The 24,710-nt window shown below is 38.3% G+C and overlaps 1 protein-coding gene across 2 annotated transcripts in view; it reads left to right on the top strand.

Moving 5' to 3' along the window:
• Positions 1 to 24,710, top strand: part of CAMK4 (calcium/calmodulin dependent protein kinase IV) — a 137,263-nt gene that overhangs the window by 85,220 nt on the left and 27,333 nt on the right. For both annotated transcript variants that reach the window (XM_081131141.1, XM_081131140.1), the window contains one exon: positions 3,204 to 3,276. In XM_081131141.1, the coding sequence (XP_080987267.1) occupies positions 3,204 to 3,276 (73 nt within the window). The remainder of the gene's footprint in view (positions 1 to 3,203; positions 3,277 to 24,710) is intronic.

The following is a 24,710-nucleotide window of genomic DNA, read 5'->3' as shown; positions in this document are numbered from 1 at the left end:
CATATTTTAAAGCAGATCCATGGAGAGAAATAGGCATTGCCTGTGTTTTTTCATCCTACGATTTTAAAATGGTGAGAAGGAGAACAGTTCCAACTGTGGGAAGGAGGAACATGCGGGGCGATGCAGCACAGTGGAAGGAAAGGGCACAGCCTGGAGCAGCAGGCCTGCGGGGGCCACAGAGCCGCAGCCCGGGAGCCCAGGGAAACGCGCCTCGCTGTGCTGCCGCCCCAGATCTCCAGATGTGAGCCAGACAGCTTAGCGACTCAGGGACCTCTTGGAGCTGGGATCCCAGGCAGCCTTTTGGGTCAGTGTTGTGGTTAAAATCCTAGGAGAGATTTTGTTTTTACCACTGAGTCTTCTAGCCCAGCCCACGTGGAACTAGGAGAAATTGTGTGTCATAGCAACAAACTACATGGCTCTGGCTGGGCCTTTGAAAGTGATCTCAAGATGCTGGTAGCACTGTAACTGCCTTCTTACTATTTTACGAAGCATGAAAAGGAAATTAGTTTATTAAATCTGAAGAGAAGTATAGCAATAAGTATGTTTATTTTTCGTTGATTAGAGTTGTTTTTATTTATTTCATTATTAAATTTATTGGGGTGGCATTGGTTAATATGATCATATAGGTTTCAGGTGTCAGTTTCTATGTTATAAGATCTGTATATTACAGTGTTCCCACCACCCAAAGTCACATCTTCTCCCATCTTATATCTTTTGAAAAGATAAGTTTTTTGTGTTTCTTGGCAATGTTCTAAATAATTGAATGGAGAAAATAAAATAATTGAATTTTTTGCATCAATATAGTTTTTCTGAATCTTGAAAATTATGATTATTGAAGTGTCTTCTTTTATATCTGTTGTATTCTTCATTTCTCACCCTTTGTCCCCTATTGTGAAAACATTTTATAGGTTTTAAGTTCAATTTTTAACACCAGCTACTTTGAGAACTTAAAACTTCTTGCTAAAAATATTTTTCTTTTACAAAAAAGATACTTTCTGAAAATAACTGATATTTGAGGAATTAACAGTCTAAAACAATTTCAATGCAAAATTACAAAAATTGTTGTTTTGTCACTTTAATGTTTTGAATTGACTGTTTTCACACGTCTTTACCACAACTTTTTATTAGCTAAAAACATTTTATGCAAGATGGTAATCTACGGTGCCATCCAAAATGTGTTTTCTCTGGAAATTCTGGTAAGATAGAAACAGCAAAAAAGTAGTTTTTTATTTTTTCTTAATATGCTTTTAAGAATAGACAGAGAAATTAGGACAGAAAGACCAAAAATTCAGACAATATAATAAAACCAAGTGACAAGGTATCCTTATGAAACCTAAAATACAAGTGAAGGAGGGCAAACTAATGACAATTCCAAGAGCTGCATCTATGTAAGAGGAAGCAAAGGTTAGCATTCAAATCTCTCAAATCTCCAAACTATTGGGAGGCAGGATGGGCCAATACAAACAAAACAGCTGAACTCAGGTTTGCCACCCACATTTCTGAGAAGTGCAAAGGTTACACCCACAGGAAGGACTAAAGCGACTAATGCGGTCAAGGCTCTGTGAACTCCTGAAATTAAAACCAGAAGCCCTTTAGGGAAAAAGCCCCATATTTAGGAGAAGCTGCTAGGGAGAAACTCCAATAACCAGAGTAGAGCTGATGGAAGCAAGAGCATGAAGTTCCAGATGGAGGAGATCTCAGAAACTATGAGGTCATATTTTTAATGCTTCATGGAAAAAACACACACACACACAAAAGAAGGTCGAGAGCCATGAAACTAGAAAAGATAGCCTGGCCTATCACTCTGTCAAAAGTGTGAAGGAGGGAAAAGGATGTACAAACCTCCAGTTACAAAAAATGAAATGTCATGGGGATGTAATATATAGCATAGGGACAATAATCAATATTATCATTAATAACTTTGCACAGTGACAGGCGGTTATTAGACTTATTGTGGTGATCACATCATAAGGAATATAAATGTCAAACCACTATGGTACACCTGAAACGAATATAATATTGTATGTTAGCTATAATTTAATTTTTTAAAAAATAAAACTAATTTGGCTTAAAATAAACAGCAACAGAGAGGTGTCTCAGTTAATTCCAATATAAAATGATCATAAGAGCACAGAAAATAAAAAGCAGAATAAGTTTCCTGTGGGCAGTGAAAACATGCCAGGAGGATGTGCCCACAATATTGATAAAACTATAACTTACTATTGCAAAATAAACTAAAATTAAGAAAATCAGAGAAGAACAATGTAAATCAAAATTTGAAAAACTCTTATATGTGTATAGTTGCACAACCCAAAGAAGAAAAACAAAGTAATGGAAGAAAATAAATACAAAACATTCCTGAAAGTAAAAAAGAAAAGACCTTAACTTAAAAGAGAAATTACTTGCCGTCACCCATGCAAAAAGAGCAAGTCACTTATTTGGAAAAGAAAACCAAATGGAGGAAAGAGGGAGTAAGGAGAAGGGCAGAGAGGGAGAGAGAGCTTATTTGGATACTGATTCAAACAAACAACAAATTTTAACATGTCCAAGACAATTGGAAATTTGAAACACTGCATATTTATATTAAAGAATAATTGTAATTTATAGGCATGATAATGGCATTGTAGTTGTGATTTTTAAAAGGCCCTTTATCTCTTAGAGATATCTCCTTACATAGTTATAAATGAAATTATATGATATCCAATACTTGCTTCAAAATAATAAAGAAAGAAGGGAATTAATTAACTAGGTAGATAAAATATTGGTTATGAATTAATAACTTTTGAAGCTATGTGACAATTATAGGAGATGGTTTATGGCATACCGTCGACTTGGTATACGTTTAAAATGATTCACAATACAAAGTTTAAAAAGAAAGAATTTGTCCTATAACAGAATGGACAGTTCAAGCCTAGCAAAATAAATTATTTTAATTTTTCCTTTTATTTGTTATGAATAATTGAAGTTTATTCACTTTCATTGCTTTATATAATGTTAATAGGAAATACATGTTTTTAATTTTCGTAAATAAACCCAAATATTTCTAGAGTGCCAGTTTATGGAAATCTTTTTCCTGGTGTTAGGGTAGCCTGTTGCAATTATTTGGATGCACCCTCTTTAATGTTAATTTAATTAACTTCATTTAGCATCCACTCAATTGAATGCAGGTGTCTGAGAAGCATTCCATGTGTTTGTGTTTTTAGGATTGTGGAAAAGGGGTATTACAGTGAACGAGATGCTGCAGATGCTGTTAAACAAATCCTGGAGGCTGTTGCTGTAAGTATGGAGTGACAGCTGTAGTGTAACTCCTGGTAATATCTTCCTTCCTTTTATAGAATCTCACTTAGGAAGTATGCATCTGTGAAAAGCCATAAAATTTACAGCAAAACCACATGAGATATTTGTGAGAAAATATGTTAAATAAATTCATATTTTCTGTTGGTTACTCAAATTCTTAAAGATGCAGGCCTGTCCATGTAATGCCATAACTTTGTTAAGGTATTTTCTATTCTATTATTATGAAATTGCATCAGACTTTGGTTCCTATAGTTGTTATTTTATTTTTCTCTCTCTTTTTGTTTGTTTCTTGAGTTTGTTCCTTTATTATTTTTGCTGTTTGTTAGCAAAGTGGAAGAAGGTTGAATGTAATAAATATAGCTGGAGTATAGAGATTATTGATTTTTCTTTTGAGACAAGAAATGAGTGAATTAGAAGCAAAAATTCTAATTTTTTGAAGGAAGAAATAGAAGTTAATATTTTAAAGTGGAATAAAAAAATACATAATTTCGAGAAGCTTGTTTGGATTGAATTAATAAGGAAATATTTGCCTAGATAAAACAGACTCCGCTGATAAAAAAAACCTCTTATGTTAAATGGTGTCTAATATGTGCTGAGACATTTTGGTGACTCATTTATTGAATATAAAACTAGAACAAATTATTCTCTGAACAAACAAGGTGGGGCTCATGGGGAGATATTTATCAGGATCAGTTAGAGACAAATCTATATAAAATATACCCCAAATTAAGATCTGTTCTGTTTTTCAGAGTCAGTTATCGGAACTCATTATTCAGTATCGAGAAATCAGCCAGAGTGACACAAGCACATGTCCTACGTATTTTACCCACAACCAAAATTGAAAGGGGGAGGAGGAAAGGGAAGGAGGAAAGACAGAAAGACCCTGGTATCTAACTAACAGCCTTCACAATCTTTGCAAAGTGCTGCTGGAACTAGATCTCGGGTCTGACCAAATCCATTATTGAGCTGTCAACGAGTTCAGTTGGCTTTATAGCCCAGTCTTTCCAAAGTATTCCTTCCTATAAACTTGTTTTGGTCTTTTGCCCTGGTGGGGGATAAGAAGTTTGAACTGGGGGTGGATAAAAGCTGGGGAGGATGCCATAAACTTTTACTCTAAATACACAATGCAGCTCCTGATTATGTGACTATTGACTATCAGGTTCATCTTCTCACCATACCCAAAAGAACCGCTTCATTCCATTTAAAAAATTAATAACAGTATACTTACCATCCCTGGTTTCCTAAGCTTTCCAGCTAAGGAATGGTCTTTAACTCTTCCATTACCTTGTCTTCTCAGTCACCTTCCCAACTTTGGTTGAATCTTCCTTCAAATGTCCATGAACCTAATCCTGCTCTGTATCATGCTATGACTGTTACTGGCATACCTTTTAAAAAACAAACAAACAAACGAAAACACTTCTACTTGCTTCCAATTGCTGTCTTTAATTAAGGAAGTCTAGAATCCTCTTTTGCAATCGTTGTTTTTATTTTGTCACTTCTGAATTTAATAATGGCAGTCTTATGCCTTTATTAAATACCCATTTTAAAACTTCATTTTTCATTGCTATGTAATAGATTATTTGTTCAAGTAAACTTGCTGGCAGTGGCCCACTATCCCTTTACCAAAATCAGACAGGCAGCTGGTGTAGCAGTTAAGGATCCTTTGAGATTCAAATAGAGCTGGGTTCAGTTTCTAGATATGCGAGCTTGGGCCCATCTCTATACACCTCTGTGCTTCAGTTCCCTCATGTAAAATAGACATAACATTCAACCTAACGGTTGTGGAAAAACTAAGGAGATAGGTATGGAAGTCAGCAATGTTCGGAAGAGAGGGAAAAGAAAAGCAACTTCAAACTCAGTACATTCATCTAAAGATGTATTAGATGTTGTTATTCTATATATACATACCTACTCCCCAGCCAATACTAAGAACAAAAACAAATGACAGTAGTAGGTGCTCAACAAATATTTACTGAATAAAGAAATGAAAAATTTTCCAAATAGAAATAGGCACTATTCTATGTTTTGTCTCTCCAGAGACACATTCACTGAAACATCCTTACTATCATTTTTCTAAGCACCTCATATGAAACAAAGGTATATGTCTTGCTTCCATTCATCAGAGTCTTTTCTGCTCCCTTATGATCATTTATTTCTCTTCCTGTCTTTCTAAACTCACCTTTTTCAACATGTTCCTTCTGGTTGCCTCCATCCATTTAGGTCAGCTTTTTGTTCTTTTGGCTTATCACAGTGGACATGTTTCAATTTAGTGATACCTTGGGTAGCTGACTGGGAGAACTCTATTCCCATTCAATAAATGAGAAATGGATGCTTTGAGCATCGAAGTTTTCCATTTATTGGAGTTATAACAATTAATAAATAAAATGTCCCCAACTGGCATGCTCCAGAGGGATGCCCTATATAGAACAGAGGGACTAGAGTTCCCAGAACTCTATTTCAGGTCTGCAAAGATGGATTGAGTACTCTACTGTTATTTATAAATTTAAAACAAAAAATTATTATTTTACCTACCTACCTACGAAGCTCTACGAAGCCCCAGTTTAAGAAGTAGGTTACCACATTCAAGTAAAACATTCTTTGAAAGAAGTCTTGTAACAAATCAAATTTTCTCTGATTGCTGCAACTAAGGGTTAACTTAGAGAAAAAATTAAAGTCATTTCTCCAAGTGTTTCACAGGTAGAAAGTAAGCAATTTAAAACTTGTGAGAAGTGGCTGACATTTATAAAATAGTTTATTGTCAACTACATAACTATAGATAGCTATAAAAAATAGGACAGTTGGGAACTCAAAGTAATCAGTAAAACATCTCACATTTCCTCTGGATCCCACACTTACAAGACTATATCTGGACTGGTTTTTGAAAGCACAGAAGCAGAAAACTTAAAAGATTGAAACATTCTTGGGAAATATGTTGCAGGTATAATTATACCCCTTAGGTAACAAACCTTACAATTCCTTCTATTCCTCCCCACTTCATCCCAGCTCTTGCCCCAAATATTTCACGGACTGTGTTCTTGCTCCCTCAGCCTTTTAGCTTTAAGTAGCATTTTTGAAAGTTTTTAAAGTGAATTTGGAAGATGTTTCCCCCTTTGGGTTTGAATTCATTCAGTTAGTCTTTGAGGAAAGGTCCCTGAGCCTTCTTGAGTATTCTGTCTTCTTGCAATGAATTCCAGGTAGTCCCAAGTTCAAGTGTCGAGGTCAGTCTAGACATTGTGGAAGGGTCATTGTGTCCTCATCGGTCATAAAGCTCAATGCCAAACCTTAAAGCCCTCCTTTTCCATTTACTTAAAAAGATAACCAAGGAATATTTCATATCTTCTGACATCTCTTACTGTTACCACCACCTTTAGTTCTTTCCTTGTCACCACTGATATCCTATTGCTTCTCTATTTAAAAAAAAAAAAAATCGCCGTCTCCCTCTTTTTCCCACCCCTGGTGCCACTTTCCCTCTTGTTCTAGCTACAGTTCTCTTGGGTCTGTCTTAACTTCAAAGCCGGGACTTCAGAGCTTAGAGAACTTTGCACGTATGGAGTATATGCTGAATTTAATACAATACAAGGAAACAGTTGAAAACGATTAAATAGCCCATACAGAGATTTCTGGTTAGAATTGTTTTAAAGATTGTAATGATGTGGGTGAAGAAGTGCAGACGACAGCATCTAATCCTTTAAAGTTATGGCCACCGATACGGTATGTGAACGGTGAAGAAAAACAGTAGGTGAACATGACTAGAGGGAGGCAGAAAAAGATGAAGCAGTATAGGCTCCTTTTGGTAAAAATTTGTAAGCACCCTCTCTAAAAGAACAGATTTAGCCTATTAGAGAATCAATTGATAAAGAATTGATTGCTAGATATTGAAGAACTGGAAGCAAAAGGGGAACACTAAAGTAAGGTTTTGTGGAAGTAGGAACTTCAGGAAGCAGCCTCCGCTCAGCCTGGGGAAACAGCGAAGAGGGAGATGGTGAAAACCTGTAAGTGCACTCAAACCTTTGAGAATGTTCTAGCCAACCAGTGCTGACGCGGCTGAGGAGGGACCCTGGGAGCATTGGAGTAAGTAAAAACGCATCAAATGATCTGCTACCGGAATGATCTGCTTCTGCAGCAGGAGAAATTGTTTCTAGGGTTCATGGGGAGAGCAAGCAGAAAGACAGGCTCAAACAGGATGGAGCAGGCCCTTCGTGCTCTTCCAGCCCCCCACTAGGACCCTCTCTTGGCAGAGCCAAACCTGGAGCCAGCAGACTGTGGCTTGTAATTCAAGTCGCAGATTCACAAAGCGGATTACAGAAAAGTGGATTTAAATTTTAGAGACAGTAGCTTAACAAATAGTACAAGAAGTTATTTGAAAACCAAAATCTTAAAGTTTCTGTTTCTACTATTTATAGAGCTTTCTAAAATGTCCACAGTCTTTACTAATGTACACGGAATGGTTCTAGAGGTTAATGAAATCAAAACAAGTGCAGTGGCATTAAAATAAATCACTCTCCATATTTAGTACTGAGTACTATGCTTGATAACACTTAGAGATTTAACAAATTTTGTGTATACACACACACACACATACACACACACACATTATTAAACTTCACATTATTTGACACATTTAAGTCGTCTTTCACTTGTCCTCTCATTCCTTATTGGCAGAACCAATCTACCTTTACAAGGAGGGAAAATGCCAGAACTCCTTTTCCTAGCCTCCCTTGCAACTGGGCAAAGGCACGTGGCCTGATCCTCACCGATGAGTTCTAATGGGCAGTCTGCTTGTGAGTTCTGGGAAAAATTTCCCCCCTTAATAAAAGGAAGCACAAGGGAGGAAAGGCCATTTCCCTTTCTCTCCTAGTTATGAAGAGAAACATAACTGTGTTGAAGAAGGCAGAGAAAAATTGATATGATTAGAATTCTCCTCCTGATGTCATAGAAGATATAAATTTCTCAATGTTTCTACCACTTTAAATTGTAAATTCTGTGACTTGAAGCACTAAGATACTGAACTTACTCCTGAATAAACTTTTGAGTATATGCTAATAATGATTCTGTGGTTCAGAGCAAGTTGTATAATTTCCTATCCACCTAAACATAACATCAAGGTCATACTCCTAGATAAAAAGATTCTGGGACCACAAATTTCTAAAACTGAATTTTACTGACTATCAAAGGCACATGCACACACTGATAAGTGAGGATTAAGTGTGATTTGAAGACACAATGAGGTTGAAGGTTATTAGCAGTAAGCTTGCTTTTGACACTTGTTCTTTGTTTTTGTGAATATTGTTCCTGCTTGGGTCCACTTGTTGTCAATAACAAGATTCTGAGAGTTCAATTAAGTAATAAGAGGCTAGAACAGAAATTAGGGATTTTTGTTTTTGTTTTAAGTTTGTCAATTACTATGGTATTTGCATTTCTTTCTGGGAGAACTCTGTCTCTTGTTACTCACATGAACACGGATTTCTGGAGGATGGATATTAATGCAAGGCCCGGAGCATTGAAACACTACAAGGACAATTTTACCAATAAAAAGTAAAAGTGGTTATGTATTTTTATTGAGAATTGAGAGATCACAGTTATCAAAGAAGAAATAACAAACCGTTCTATTAATGTTATAATATTTTAATTTTCAAACAGAATAAAGTAGACTAGTGGCTCAGTCAAAACAGATATTTTATCAGAAAGAAGTTTGGAACAAAGAAAATCTACATTCTGAAAATTATAACTTAACCGTACAAAACTGGAGATCTAAAAATAATTCTTGAGAAGGGGATATCTTTCTCATTAAGTGTTTCTGTACATCATTATTTTCAATAATGATGATATCAAAAGTTTATCAAATTCTACCACTTCTCAGCGTTTTGGCTACAATCAAATGAAATTTTGTCTAAGTGGCATTCTCTCTTTTGATTCCCAATAGAAGCACAATAAATTCTTGAGCCTAGGTCTAGGAATTTTCCAATTACTATACAAAAAATATCATGTCAGTTATTACATTCCAAATGATTTCTGTTGCTTTAGGGTTCTGTAACCCTTCAGTTCAACCATTAACTGATTCTCTGGTATGTGCCAGAATCTTGGATACAGAGATCAAGAAGCTCACCAAAGTTTAGGGCAGAGAAACACATATAAGCCCATGGCTATAAGATCACGTATGTGAACCAGTTGATACATTTTGCAGATTCAAAGGCATTAGAGAGGGTGAAAAATATTCAGTATGTCAGAAAAATCTGAGGATGTTATATCTGAGTAGGGTTTAAAAATAAAAATTATTTAATAGGCAGTCAATATGAAAGAACAGGAATCCCCAGGAAATACTTAATTTCTCCCACAAATTTTTAGGGAACATAATAGCATAAAGGTACAAAGGCATTGATATTGATAGAAAGTGAAGTACACATGGTGAGAACTGAGGCTTGAGAGAGGCAGGGACCTGTTCTGAGGGGCTTACATGACTGGTGAAAGAGACTCATGAGATTCTGAAGATGAGGAGACCCTGAGCGACTTTTGCTGCAGGACCGTTGTCCTGATGGCAGCATGAAGTCCAAAAGCAGTGAAGCCAGTGAGGAGGCCCACAGGACTGACAGACACTCAGCATCCTTTACAATCAGCCTCATTCGGGCACCACTCACACCCACCAGGCTTGTGAATTCAATACGTCTGACACCGTCATGTGTTGGGGGAGTGTGGAGCAATGGGAACTCTGAACAGCCACTTGAACAACACCCTAGTGTTATCCTGGAAGATGAGGATGGGCATACTTGTTAATAAAGAAAATTTGTCAGGAGTTCAGAGAGCAGAGGCTGCCATGGCTGTGTCCTGGAGATGACCCCAAGGCCAGACTGGGGCAGAGGGTCCAGGAAAAAAGTGAAGGACCTGGGGACCATCATTACCCATTCACTTCCCAGGCAACCCACACTGGCCCCAGGTCTCCCCTGTTGACCCTGACCTTGGGAACTGCTACCCATCTGGGTGGCAGGTGGTCACCCTGAGGCCAGCACCCTAGACTGGACCCCCTGCCACCCCTGTCCTGAATAGGAGCTTACAAGCTGGGAAGTAGAGCAGACACCAAGACCTCATTCAAAGTGAGTAGACTATTCTAAAGGTGAAGTCTGTGGAGCAACAGGGTCCTATATTCAGGGAGCCCCATTTGGAGAGGTAAGGGATAAGGCAGAGTCTTGTGCTGGGACTGAGAACCGGCAACCTCTACCCAAGCCTGCCTTTTCAGACAGGCCAGTGAGTTCTCTAGTATAGAGGTCCTAGCTGCCTCCATTTCCCAGCCTCCCTTGCAGCTAGAGGCAGTCATGTGACTAAGTTCTAGATCATGAAACATAAGTGGAAGTGCCCTGTGGGACTTTCAGGAAGTCTCTGGGACATTCTTTATGCTTGACTAGGAACATGGGAGTGATGGTTGAGCTCAAGTAGGCCATTGTGGGGCCATGAGGCTACTGATCAACTCTAAGCACCAACTGAGAACTGGAGGGACCTAGGCTCCCACAGCTATGGAGCCAAAACTATCTGTAGACCACCAGCTCCAGAACCTGGTTAGAATGAGACATAAGCAATCTTACTTGGAAGAAAAAAAAGGATATGAAAATGTCCAGTCAAAAAATCAAAAGCATCTGAAAGGACATGGTTTGTGATTCTGTGAGTGAAAAACTCTAACCAACTAAGCGCAGACTTCCCCTTGGATCTTCACTGTCAGTATTTATGAACGTTACATGTGCAGAGACTTAGAGATTATGAAAAATAATTAGAGCAGGGAACATGCAGACAGGGGATTTAGAGGATTGCTAAGAACTCATCCAACTGTCTCACCTTTAACACATAGCAAGACATTCTCTGCTCCGCACCTCTCTGTCCACTTGCTCTCTGAGGTTTTATTCCATTCTCTTCCCCCCAGAGTCACAGTTCCTCTAGTTTCCACTTTCTCTTCATGTCCTGTTTCCTTCACCTACATCTTTTCTTTCTATGATCTCGTTTTCTCTCTGCTCTACTTGAGACTTAATGATGAATAAAACAACAACAACAAAAATGGCAAACATTTTAAGAGACCAACCAAAGCCTCCAGTCCAAGATGACTGTGCACAGCACACACTGTAGGACCCTAGGGAGAGCCATAGAAAAAAACCGCGGGACACAATCCAAACGAGCAAGAATTTAACAAGAAAAAACAGGCTATAAAACTAACGTCTGAGTTATCTTTCTGAAAAGGAAATGCCTTGAGGTTGTCTTTGTTTTAGCAACAACCCATTGAAGTGCCATAGACATGAGGTTACTGATTCTTATCTGATGTCCTTGGATTATGGTCTTTAAAAGTTCATTCACAGCTGTTCTTTCAGGTTTCAGTTGATTAAGGTATGGGATTCACAGCCACTGACTTGGAGCAGGAGAACTGGAAATACTTAAGTAAGGGTAAGAAATATTGTCTAGTTAATGGTAACAACATGAAGGAAAAGCACAAAAAAGGGAACAAAATGTAATAATATAGAAATGCTCACAGTGTCCTTATGAGGTCAGGGAAGGCATGCCTTGTTTCTGTTGCTGTAGATGACCTGCAGAGATTAATGTGAATAAAGAAAAAGAAAAAAGATGAGGGTTTAAGCTATAAGGGAATAGAGTTTTAAGTAATGTAGCAAGTCTTAATTATGTTTAAAAAATGTTTATTCCAAGCAGGTGTTTTAGACGATGAAAGGAAGGATATTACCATTTTATCACAATACCTTTTTAAATTTTAAATGAATCTTATTCTAATTGGTAATTTGACCTATTTCCCATTCCTCTGACACAGTATTGCACACACATATATATTCTGTTCCTCTGACATCGAATGCTCTGAAAAGCTAAAATTCAGAAAAAGCCGAGCAAAGAATTTTACCTCCCACAATGGGCTCCCTAGTTTCATATTGATATGGTTTTTGTGCCACAGCCTCTACCTATTTGGCACAAGGGAAGAGCTCTCAGCTGGAAGGATTCCTTTGATGATGATCCCCTTTTAAGAAAGATTTGTGGGAATTATGAAAATATTGTGGTTAGGAGATGAACAGTGATCCTTCCTTTGTATGTGTGCTTCTCTCCAAAGATGGCAGAGTGACTAAGGTTAGACTCCAGTTAACAATTTCCATGTTGTTCTTTCATTGATTATTTATTGGAGGATGGGGGTGGGACCATGAAATTCATTTCCTTGCTCTTTGATAGTAGTTGTCTGCCCAAAAGCTGATGTATTTCTTGTCTTGAGGGAATGAAATCCTATTTTGTATTATTTGGAGCAACATGAACCTACTACTTATGATGTCTTTGACCCATTAAGAAAAGAACTTTTATTTGGGGAATGGCTAATTCAGAAATAGTGCTGAAAAATGACCATTTTTCTCAATAGTCAGGTAGAATATTTTTTTAAATTTTATTTCTGGGTCAGAAGAAGAGCATTCAGACAATGTTCTAATAATATTCTGTTAACTTCACTCCTCAAACATGGAATTTAGAGTTTATTATTATTAAATAATTCAGGACCAAAAAGTTTTACAAAATATTTTGCCTGCCTCATAAATGAGAAATATATATCTTAATGAAGGTGTCAAATTAATAAATAGACATAGGCTTCGGTCATAGCCTATGTGCTTTGCACCAGTCATGAAAACAGAAGGTTAGCTCTTTTTTCTTGTTCTAGTCACTGTTTTCAGTCCCACCTCAAGTGAGCTCCTGAATAAAGAATGCTCACAAAATCCAGTGTACTCATTTTTACTAAGACAAAGAGTTTCTCAATGGGGACAATGAGAATGCTAGTTTCACTTGGGCAGGGCAGTTCTTTGTAGCTGCATAGCATCCCTGACTGTCTTAACCTATTTAGGCTGCTATAACAGAATACCATAGACTGGGTGGCTTAAACAAGAAACACATATTTATCACAATTCTAGCAGCTGGAAGTCCCAGATCAGGATGCCAGCATGGTCAGATTCTTGGTGAGGGCTCTATTCCTGGTTTACTGACTACTGCCTTCTTGCTGTGTTCTCACATGGGGGACACAGTCACCTCTGATCTCTTCCTCTTCTTATAAGGGCACCAATCCCATTATGAGGGTGTCACCATCATGACCTCATCTAAATCTAATTACCTCCAAAGACTTCCCCTCCACATAAATCACATTGGGGATTAGGGCTTCAGTATATTAATTCTGGAGGAACAAAAACATTCAGTCCATAGCTCTAACCCCAATATACTAGATGCCAGTAGGAGGCCCAGATATTGTGACTACAAAAACAAAAACAAAAACAAATAAAAAGAACACTTTCACAAAATTTCCAATGCATCTAAGTGGAATCTTTTCCTTAATCGGTCTGTCAGTTGTCTCTCTCACTCCCAACCTCTCTTCCTTATCTTATCTCTGTCCCCACCAATCTTTACTTTGTAAACTCCGGAGAATGATCACTATCCAAGGATCCAAAGTAATGTAAACACCATTACAATGTATGCAGTGCTAGACAGCCTAACAATTCTTGTTAACTTTTTTGCCTACTTTAAAGAAAGATGTCAGTAACCACTAGAGGTTTCAAAATTTTTCTTGACCTAAGTAAGACAAGACTACCCTTCCTCATCCCAGTGTCCTAGTGTCCACTTTGTAATTCTGCCTGTTGTAACTTAAGTCTCCTCTGTGCACTATCTTCTTTATTTTTAGCCCATAAAAGAAGTATGACATACTTCTAATGCATTTTACATGTCGTATTATATGTCATATATTTAATATCAACCTTTTATGATTCCTGACCTCAGTATTTTCTCCATATTAATTTTGCTTAAAGTTTACAGAGTCTGCTCTGATCATTTTCTTTAAGGAAATACTTTTCTAAATATCATAAATCCATAACATTTTGCTGGAATATCAGGTCTCTCCCTACTAAGTTATAAGCAATTGGTGGATTAAATTAAGAGCAACTTATCTATGCTCTGGACACTTAAAAATAATCAAAACTCAGATTTCATTAATAAAACATTCCAGTTGTTTTAAAAGTTATATATAAGTTGTCTGGTTATATTGGCAAATATAAGAAAATGAGTAGTTTACATACAAAGCTTGGAAGGTGGACAAAGGTGAGTCACATTTAACTATCCTTTGTTTTCTTTCTTTTTTTTTTTAATATATCTTTATTGATTTCAGAGAGAGGAAAGGAAAGGGAAAGAGAGAGAGATGGAAACATCAATGATTAGAGAGTGATTGATCGGCTGCCTCCTGCACGCCCCCAACTGGGGATTGAGCCCACAACCCGGGCATGTGCCCTGACCGGGAATCGAACTGCAATTGCCTGGATCCTAGGTCGATGCTCAACCGCTGAGCCACACCCGGATAGGCTGTCCTTTGTTTTCTTGATGTGGCAGCAAAAGTATAACTCTTACCTGGAAATTTGGCACAGCACACCTGCAAGTTGGAGATTATTACATTGGCATCTCTGTAGTTATCAGTTTGCCCCATGTTTATTTTGTGATATTTAAAAGACTTTGTTTGGACATTTGGGATCCTTCTTGCTTTGTAAGATAAAAGGATGTATCATATCACAGCATTTCCCCACTTAACCCTCCAGTGTCTGCAATCACATTTACCCTCTTTGTGTGGCTTCAAGGTCCTTCTTGAAAACCTCCCTTGCTGACCTTGTGATTCTCTTTGTCCACGGGCCTTTATTAATAGCACTCCACTTCATCCATGGCGCTCCAATGGCTCTCCAACATGAGAAACTCTAGTCTCTGGAATTGAACTCTTGTTTGAAACTAAAATATAAATTTCGTGAGGTCATGGACCTCACTGTACTATGTCCAATATCCAGAATGTTCCTGATACATATTGGGCATTTCAGAAATATTTGTTGGGTAACTTGACTAACCAAAGGTGGTTCATTGCTTAAATCATCTATTCATTCATGCACTCATTCACCAAACAAATGGCAAATATTTGTTGAGCACATCTTTAGTCCCTACTACCTGGAGTCACTAAAAGATATATGGCACTTGTATATTAAGTTTTTATGTTCTTTAGTACACCATTTGCTAACTGCAAAATACCCTGTATACTAGTTTTCTATTTCTGAATAACAAATTACCACAAATTTATCAACTTCAAAGGACTCATCATCTCACAGGTCTGTGGGTCTGAAGTTCAGAGAGCTCTGTGGGGTTCTCTGCTTAGAGGCCCGCAAGGTAGAAACCAAGGTGTTGGTCAGCCGGGCTCCTAACTGGCGGCTCTGGTGAAGAATCCACTTCATAGCACATGCAGGCTGTTGGGCAGATTCATTCCCATGAGACTGTATGACCAAGGCCCCTGCTTCCTCACTGCCCGTCGGCGAGGGGCTCCTCCGCTCCTGAAGGCTGTCTGCGTGCCTTGGCACATACCTCCCTCCACGTCAAAGGCAGCTAAAGTGCTTTCAGTTCCCGACTTCTTTTTCTGCTGCCAGCCAAAGAAAATTCTCTGCTTTTCAAGGGCACATGTTATTTGATTAGGCCTACCTGAATAATCTCTTCTTCGTCATTTAAGTTAATATAGTCGTAGGAATGTTACCTCATCATATTTATAGATACCATCCACACTCAAAGGTGTTAAATATGAGGGCAAATTCCACAGAGGGGTCATTCTTAGAGCTCTACCTATTACATGCAGACCAACCTACTCTCTATAATAAGGGCATGGTGCATTCGTTACCTAACATAATGTATTTAATCTAATCAAGCCCAAACACCCAGACACCGGATAAACTTGAATGTCATTTGTTTTCAGGCCTTTCAGAGGTTCATTCACTCATAAGTGTTTTGGTTTGTTTGCTTGTTTCTCAATATGTAGAAGATATTCTGTGTTCTCATGCTCTTTTTTCTATTCTTTTCTCTTGTTTTTTCTCCTTTTTTACATGTTAGGAATCAATTCTGGTACTTTAGAGTATTAACCACAGTATTTTCAAACATTTTCAAAGTTATTTGCCATATGTTATGTATGAAGCTCAAACACAGGTCCGTGATCAAAAAGAAGGAATGATGGTTGTGGCTAAGGCTGTGTGTGGCCTCTTGGCACATAAAAATATAAGTATGCAATATACTTATATACATTTGTTTTTTCATGTTCCTGTCTGACTTATATATATTCCTTGGTAATCTTTCCATTTATGTATTTCCCCTTACAATATGCCTTGGTAATCTTTCCATTTATGTATTTAGTTTTTATTGATGCATAACCAATTACCACAAGCTTAAAAGCTTAAAAAAAACCCCACCCATTTATTATCTCACAGTTCTGTAGGTCAGAAGTGAGGCATGACATAAATGACTGGAGTCTCACAACTTCAAAATCGAGGTGTCAGCAGGGCTGCTTTTTTCTCTGGAGGCTTTGAGAAGGAAATGCTTTCAAGCTCATGCCGTTTGTTGGCAGAATTCAGTTTCTTTTTATTGCCTTGACACTTGACGCCCTCCACCTCCAAACCTACAACGGCTCCTCCAGTCCTTTTCATGCTTTGAATCTGTTTGACTGACTCTTCTGCCTTCCTCTTCTGCTTTGAAAGGCTCACATATTTATTTACATTGGGCCCATGTGGATAATCCAGCATAATCTCTGTATTTTAAGGCCGAAGTGATTAGTAACCCTGACTACATCCCCAAAGTCTATAGCATGTTCACAGTCTCAGGGATTGCACAAACGGGAACCAAAGCTGTTAAAGCTCCTAATCTAGGCCTCACGACTTTGCCAGGTAGTTTACAAGTCTTCCTCGTTGGCCTTTGGGATTCTGGGTATTTTCAGTTTCAGTCTGTTCAAAAGTTCATTCATTTAAGCAGTCTTGTAGGATTTTGATAATTTTCTTCACTATCTCTTTAACTCAAAGCAGATGAAACATTTCGTCTATTTTGGTTTTGCTGACTTTCTGGCCCGTTTCTTAGAGAACTTCTGAGCCCTAATCTAAGGTTCTACCCACTCCTTCATTCACCTCTAATACATTCTGAAGCTATCTACATACATTTGTTTTCATTTTTACTTTTACTATTCCTGAGAGATGTAAGTTCAGAATTTCAACAAATGTACTTTCTTCTCTTTACTCCCATGGCGTTTTCTACCACTGCTGTGTTATGGTTAGTTGTACAGGGGCCTGTCTTCTGAAGTAGGCAGGTATCTCTAGACTAGGAAAAGTGACTTATTCATCTATGTCTGTCATTCTTCTCATCTGCCTTCTTCCCCCCTCACACACACACACTCCATATACTTTTCTGTATTCATAGCACATAACAGATACAAATATACTCATTGAGTTGAATCCAATTATTTGCACATTTTGTTTAGTATCTCAGCATTTTAAATGCTAGGAATATTTTGGAACTGGCTTTATGTTCATGGTGTCTACAATACAACAGGACTTCAAATACATTTAATAATTCAAGAAACTGTTACATCACATTACTTTACAAAATCGCATTACTTTAAAAAATGATAATGCTAATCCAACTCTGCACGAGAGCACTTTTCAGGGAACATATGGTTGTAATATCTAAATAAATATACAGGACATATTTCTCTGTGTTTTGGAAAAGATATGCAATTTCATAGACCTTCACATGATGATAGATGCTGGGGGAAATCCACGTTGAGAAATGTAATTTGTCATATGTATATTTTGCATTCCATTCTTGGTTTCTACTTCTCAAGATCTAACCTTGAATGACTTGCACTTCTATGAATAATATGTAGAACGTGCCGTAGGTTCTGACCATCTGTGTGATTTATCCTTTAAAATGTTCCTTTGAATGTTGCAGCTGATCCAAAACCACAATATCTAACTTTTAAATTATTTTCTTGACTTTTGCTTGTGAAATTGCTGTTACAGAAACTTAGCCACACTGAAGGCTTATTGGCTCTGAATCCTGCAGAATTCTGGAAATGCCATCTTATTGTAAGTTCGTATCACTGGGAGCCTTGTTACACACTGATTCGCAATGGTCATACCTTCGGTTTATCCGTGTAATGAGCCATTTAGTAAAGGAGCTAAATGCTTATGCTGTATTTTACCAGAAAACCGAAAGAAGATACAGTCTTAAAAGGAATATGTAATTGGACTAAATGTGACTAAAACCTAATAATAACTATCTCAATAATACCAGCCATCACTACTGTGTGTTATTAAGCATTGACTGTGGACCAGGCTTTAGCTAAAAGCTTTATGTACATTATTTCACTTAATCTTCACACCTATCAGGCTATGTGTCTCATTATATTCATTTCACAAATGAGGAAACTGAGACTCAGAAAGGTGAGGTAACTTTTTCAAGGTCACACAGCTGCCGTGGCAGAATCAGGATTAGAATGCAAATAAAAGATGACTGCAGAGTTCATGGTACTGATCCCTCTGCTGCCTGCCTCCCTCTCCTGTACCCCGCTATAGACTAGGTGGGGCCGAGGCCAGAGGCCCAGATGAGCAGACCTAAGCGCCAAGTGCCGGAATTCAAGGGCTAACACTGAAACAGGACCAGTGAGATACATCCATTTTAAAGGAAAAAAAAAAGTCACACATCTTTTTTAAAACACAGGTGCATTGGAGCAGGTGTGCCTGTTTATGTTTCCCTCTGCTTTTTTACTCTTGGATTCAATTCTTGAAAACTACTTACTTGACGTAACGAAAGAGAAACACTGTATATGTTAGATTTAAAAATCTGTCTCAGATAAGTTAAAGATGTGTGCAAGTACATATTCAATCCTTTTTAGGACAAGAGTGGGTGGGAATAATAATAGCTCCACAGATGCGACTCTCTCAGGTGCAATCAGCTCTGTAACTTTGTCAATATCCAGAGTGACGGTAGCAGCAAAAGTTGACATGCCCAATATGGTACAACAGCAACAAACTGGGTAGAAGACTTACTCAATTCTGTGTAGTCAGATTCAACTTCCATTCAATTATTGTATTTCTTCACAAGCAGTTGCCCTTTTATGGCAGTTTTGTGGGCACTAAAATATAGTGCAGCTCTCAGGGGCTGATTATCCAGATGTATCATACCCGGCGTGCTTGGCTCCAGAGTCTGCTGATGGCCAGGATAACTCTCAAGTAGCAGCCCCCTGTGCTTCACAGTGCAAGCCCTGCCAGCTCCTCCTTCAACATCTTGTAGAACGGATCTTTTTTGTTCCTCAGTGTTAAGTCCAGCAACATAGAGAGAGACCTAGAGAACTCAGCTTGTAAGAGTTTAGGACTTCATGTATTCATCTGACTTTCTTTTAAGTATCAGAAATGATGATAAATACAGGCTAAAGGGAATTAGCATGATTTGTTATGACAGTATAACCATGAAAGGAATAGTTGATAAGCTGGACTTCATTAAAGTTTAAAACTTCTCCGTGAAAGACAATGTCAAGAGAATTTGAATACAAGCCACAGACTGGGAAAAGTATTTATAAAAGGCATATCTGATAAAGGACTGTTACCCAAAATATAAAAGACTCCTAAAATTCGGCAATAAGAAACATACAACCCGAGTTAAAAATGGGCCAAAGACCTTAATAGATATCTCTCCAGAGAAAATGTACACATGGTGAATAAGCATATAAAAAGATGCTCCACATCATATGTCATCAGGGACATGCAAATTAAAACAACAATGAGATACCACTACACAACTATTGGAAAGACCAAAATCCAGAGCACTGCTGGTTACAATGTAAAGCAGCAAGAACTCCCATGTAATGCAAAATGGGATAGCCACTTTGGAAGACAGTTTCTTACAAAACTAAATATACTCTTAACCATAAGACCCAGCAGGGGTTGAAAACTTATGTCCACACACAACCCTGCACATGAATGTTTACAGCAGCTTCATGTATAATTGTCAAAACTTGGAAGTGATCAAGATGTCCTTCAGTAGGTGAATGGATAAACTGTGGTACATAAAGACAATGGAATATTATTAACCACTGAAAAGAAATGAGCCATCAAGCCATGAAAAGACTTGGAAGAACCTTAAGTACATATTACTAAGTGGAAGAATCCAATCTGAAAAGGTTACATACTGTATCATTCCAATTATATGACATTGTGGAAAAGGCAAAAGCATGGAGACAATAAGAAGATCAGTGGTTGCCAGAGGTTGGGGTGGGCAGGAGAGAGGGATAAGTGGAACACAGTAGATTTTTAGGGCCGTGAAAATACTCTGTATGATACCGTATGATGGATACATGTCATTGTACATTTTTCCAAACCCATAGAATGTAAAACACTAAGAGAGAACTGTAATGTAAACTACAGATTTTGGGTGATGATGATGTGTCAGTGTAGGTGCATCAATTGTAACAAATGTGTTTTAGAAAGAGGACTTAGGTGTAGGGATGTATGGGGATGGCTAGGAGACAAATGGTAATAGTGCCTGCACAGGATATGAAGGACTGTATTGAGCAGCGACCGTGGAAATGAAAAGAGTAAATGTGAGATGTATTTTGGAGTTGGAATTATGACTGGCCAAAACTAGTGAGAGGAAAGGAGGCATCAAAAACGACTGAAATAATGAGAATGCCTAAGGGACCCCAGAACTGTCTGCTTTGCCTACTGTGGATTTCTCCAGTCGTATGATTCTCTACAGATCAAGGCCTAGCACAGATCTCACAGCCAGTCAGACCTAACCTTGCCCGTTGATCAGGTCATAGGAGATAATCACCTACTACTATTCTCATATATTCTGTTGACCATGCTAAAGGCATCATAGAGTTCTAGAGTAAAGACAAAGGTAATGGCAGCTCTCCAAAGAAGATACAACCCAAAAGTAGAATGTTCACTATGAAGTTCTTACTTAAACTGATGTATCTTGGTTCTAAATTTTCTGAGGAGTAGAGAAGAGCTCATTCATGCAGTTTAATTTTTCTTCCCAATAGAAGAAGTATAGTCAGAACATTGTTTCCCTTTTTTTAAATAACTGATTCTTTGTCCTGTTAGATTCTTAAAGAGATTCAAACTTCCCCCTACTAACTCTTGAGACATTATGAATTAGCCTCACACAGCCCATCAAACATAGCATAGCTGTAATTAAACTAAATTACTATGCACTGGCTTTCACTACACAATAACGCAGTTTTTGTTAAGACCATAGAGAGAGTTTAATTACATGTCTAGACACCCCTGAATTCAGAGCATCGGTATTATCTTTGTCTGCTTAAATGAGAGTTTGGGCTTTGGGTGATTGCATACTTTCGAAAGACCAAATGGTAAAGTATGTTTGGGTCATTTTTTTAAATCCCACTTTCTATTTTGATACATATTTGATTTAAGAACCATTTCTACATCTGTGGATATAAATGTTTTCTAAGAAAAATGCACTGATTTTCACTCTGTCATAGTTGATAAAATTTTCACTCGTATCTAGGAACTTTCTCTAATGCATCCCAAATATGCACTCTTAACTTATTAATGGTGTGAAGCATGGACTGTAGTCCGAATCGCAGTCATCTCTCATAATGTTTCTTCCAGCTTCTTCTTCCTCATGAAGAAACTCACCTCTTTGCCTGAGGATAGAGTGCTTTCTACATTCATCCTCAATCCTGTGCAATCAGCTTCTCCAGACAGAACAGAGAGGTCAGCCTCTCTGTCTACTGTAGACTCTGCTTGACCAGAGCATGCAGACTCAGGAGCTCCTTTGATTTTCTTGCTCTCCAACCTGATTTCCTCTTTCTCATTTTATAAAAATGTGTTTGCTGCTTCTTTCTCTGTAACTGCAGATTATTTTTGGACCTCATTTCAAGCTATGCATTATCTCCTGGTTACCGACTCCATTAAATTGGTAAAAACTTTTTATAGCCTCCAGTCCTAAAATCTCACCTTTTGTCAAATCTGGACACATGCATTGGATATAAGAAGATGAAATTATCACATGCTTATCCTCTTTAGACATTCTCAACAGCCCCTGGGACAATTGCCTCACAGCATGCACTTGCTATGATCTTATATACAAATACATTTTATATATTGGTTCATTTGTTGATTACAGGTACATTACTTCAGTTTTCTTTATACAGGGTGCCCCCCCCTCAAAATGCATACACACTTTAACAGCTGATAAGCTCAGTTTTGAAAATGAAATGTATTTTAATAAACACTGCCTTTATAATTATTCAAAGTGTGTGTATACATTTTTTGGGATACCCTATATTTTTGTATTCTTTCAGTGTGAGACTTATTTTTAAATGATTTATGTTTAAATCAAAGCACATTGCTTTTCTCCATTTATTTTTTGCATAATACCTAACTTAAAAATAATAACCATTCACTTATTAAAAGCAATAAGTGTTTCACTGAAGTCTTAGTTGAGTGAATGTTTTAGGTTTTGAGTTGAAGCTAAGGAAAATAGTACAGGTAAATGGCGTTTTCCACCAGTGCTATATAGACCACTCTTGGAAACATGTACTTAAGAGAGTTTTCTGACATGCACATATATAAATAGACAGAGAAAATGAATTTGCAACCTGTTGGAACTCTCCATATTTTCCCATTCTGACTTCGTACGCCAGGAGACTCATACCAAAATCAGAAACAACTGAAGTCTCTCTGTTCCTCCCGACCTCTCCCCCAACATCTACCCTAATGTGACAGCCCAGGTTTCCCCACTCAGTGGCATTCAGTTATCTTCTCTGTTAGCATCCTGCTCACTTTCCCCATGATACTGCTATGCCAGCAAACATTTTTCAGCAATGCTTTGCTTTATCCAGACACTTCTAGGCCACACCCAAAACCTAAAGCTCCTGTGAACCTTACTGCAGGGAGAGCAGCAGGCTCACCACTGGATCCAGCAGGGAGCCCTCTGGCTTGCCCACTTGCACTAACGTGTTGGCATAGCTGGCCGAGTCACTGCTCAGTTCCATTTTACTACATTGGCCAGTACAATTTACGAATGTTTCAGACACGAAGGAAACTGAAGAGAAAACCAAGAGATAAATTTTCAGCTGTCATTCCCCAAACTCCCTGAGGCATATTCTGTATTAGATATTCAGATCAACTTCAAAGGATGTGAAGAAATTAGTCCAACCGTAACTGTCAACTGAATGCTACAACAGAACAAAAGCTGATTATGTAATTATTCAAAACGTCATTTGAAAGATGAAACCCTTTTGCCTTATCTTCAGTTAAAATGTTCTTACTGAGTTTGGGCTTTTCTCAAAATGGTGCTGTAAATCTAATTCATCTAACGGATACTCAGTGAGCATCTTTGAGGTAACTACGTACTTGTAAACAATAAGTATAGTATGTTCCATATGCGCACGGATGCTGAGCCTATTACAGCTAAAATTATCAAAGTGATGTGGCTGTGGAGATTACTGCTACAGTGTAAGCACAAAAATTCTAACTTCTGTTACAAATTAACAATGGTAAATAAATTTAAAATGCAGATTATACCAAAGGAATTTCATTTCCTCAATAGGAAAATTGAGAGCTGTATTAATCATTGAAAAGTATTTATTGAGTGCATATTTAGTGCCAAGCACCAGGATCTGGGAAAGCAGATAAAAATTTCCAAGTCTTCACAGGATTTCAGTCTAAAGAGGTAGACATCCTGAACATAAAGCTTGCAAAGAAGCAGGCATGCTGTAAAGGAAAACAGGAGGAACTGATGAGAGCATAGAAGAGTGGGCATATACGTTAGGGGCATATACGTGCAGCCCCTGAGAAACTGACATTGTCGCTCTGTCCTGAGGGCGAGGAGAGCTGGCCGGGTGGGAAGGGTAAAAACGCATTCCCAAGGAGAGGGCAGCGGGACAGGGGTGCTGAGGTGGCAAAGAGATTAGGGCCCTTGAGGAACTGCAAGAAAGTCAGTGTGGGCAGAGCCGAGCAATAGAGGCGAAAGTGGAAGAATATGAGACTGGAGGGGGGGGCAGGAGCCAGATGGCCAAGGCCTTGAAAGTTGAATAAAGTAATGGGAACCCCGTGGAGAGTTTCCCAAGGAGGAGAAATGCCCTGGTTCCCTGTGCTGCCCTGTGGAGAGCTGGTTGAAGGGGACACCCTGAAAATCAAAGGGGTAGTTAAGGGACTGCTGTGATCATCAATGACGCGGAGAGAGGCGGGGCGGCTCCAGAGATTTGGGAATTAGAACCTACACTGTTGTGACTCTGCTGGAGGCCAGAGGGAGGGGGAGGGAATCCGTCTCTGGCTTGAACCCTTGAGTGGAGGGAGAGACCACCTTTTGCGGTGGGAAAAGCTGGAAGAACCCGGCTTGGAGAAGGTCAGTAGTTCCGTTCCGGACACGTAGAGCTGATGGTACATGTGAGACAGCCAGCTGGAGATGAGACAGAGGCAGGCGGAGAAATCGTGCTGGAGCTTAAGGAACAGGTTTGAACTAGAACATTCTTAAACTGCTAGCAATGTCATTACATAGTTCGTTTAGTTAATTTGAGACCAGACATAGTCACCGACTAAATGTATTTATTCATA

Source organism: Miniopterus schreibersii, assembly GCF_964146895.1.
Source record: "Miniopterus schreibersii genome assembly, chromosome: 3".
Lineage (NCBI taxonomy): Eukaryota > Metazoa > Chordata > Mammalia > Chiroptera > Miniopteridae > Miniopterus > Miniopterus schreibersii.
The sequence above is the reverse complement of the archived record's forward strand: the minus strand, read 5'-3'. Positions and strand labels throughout refer to the sequence as shown.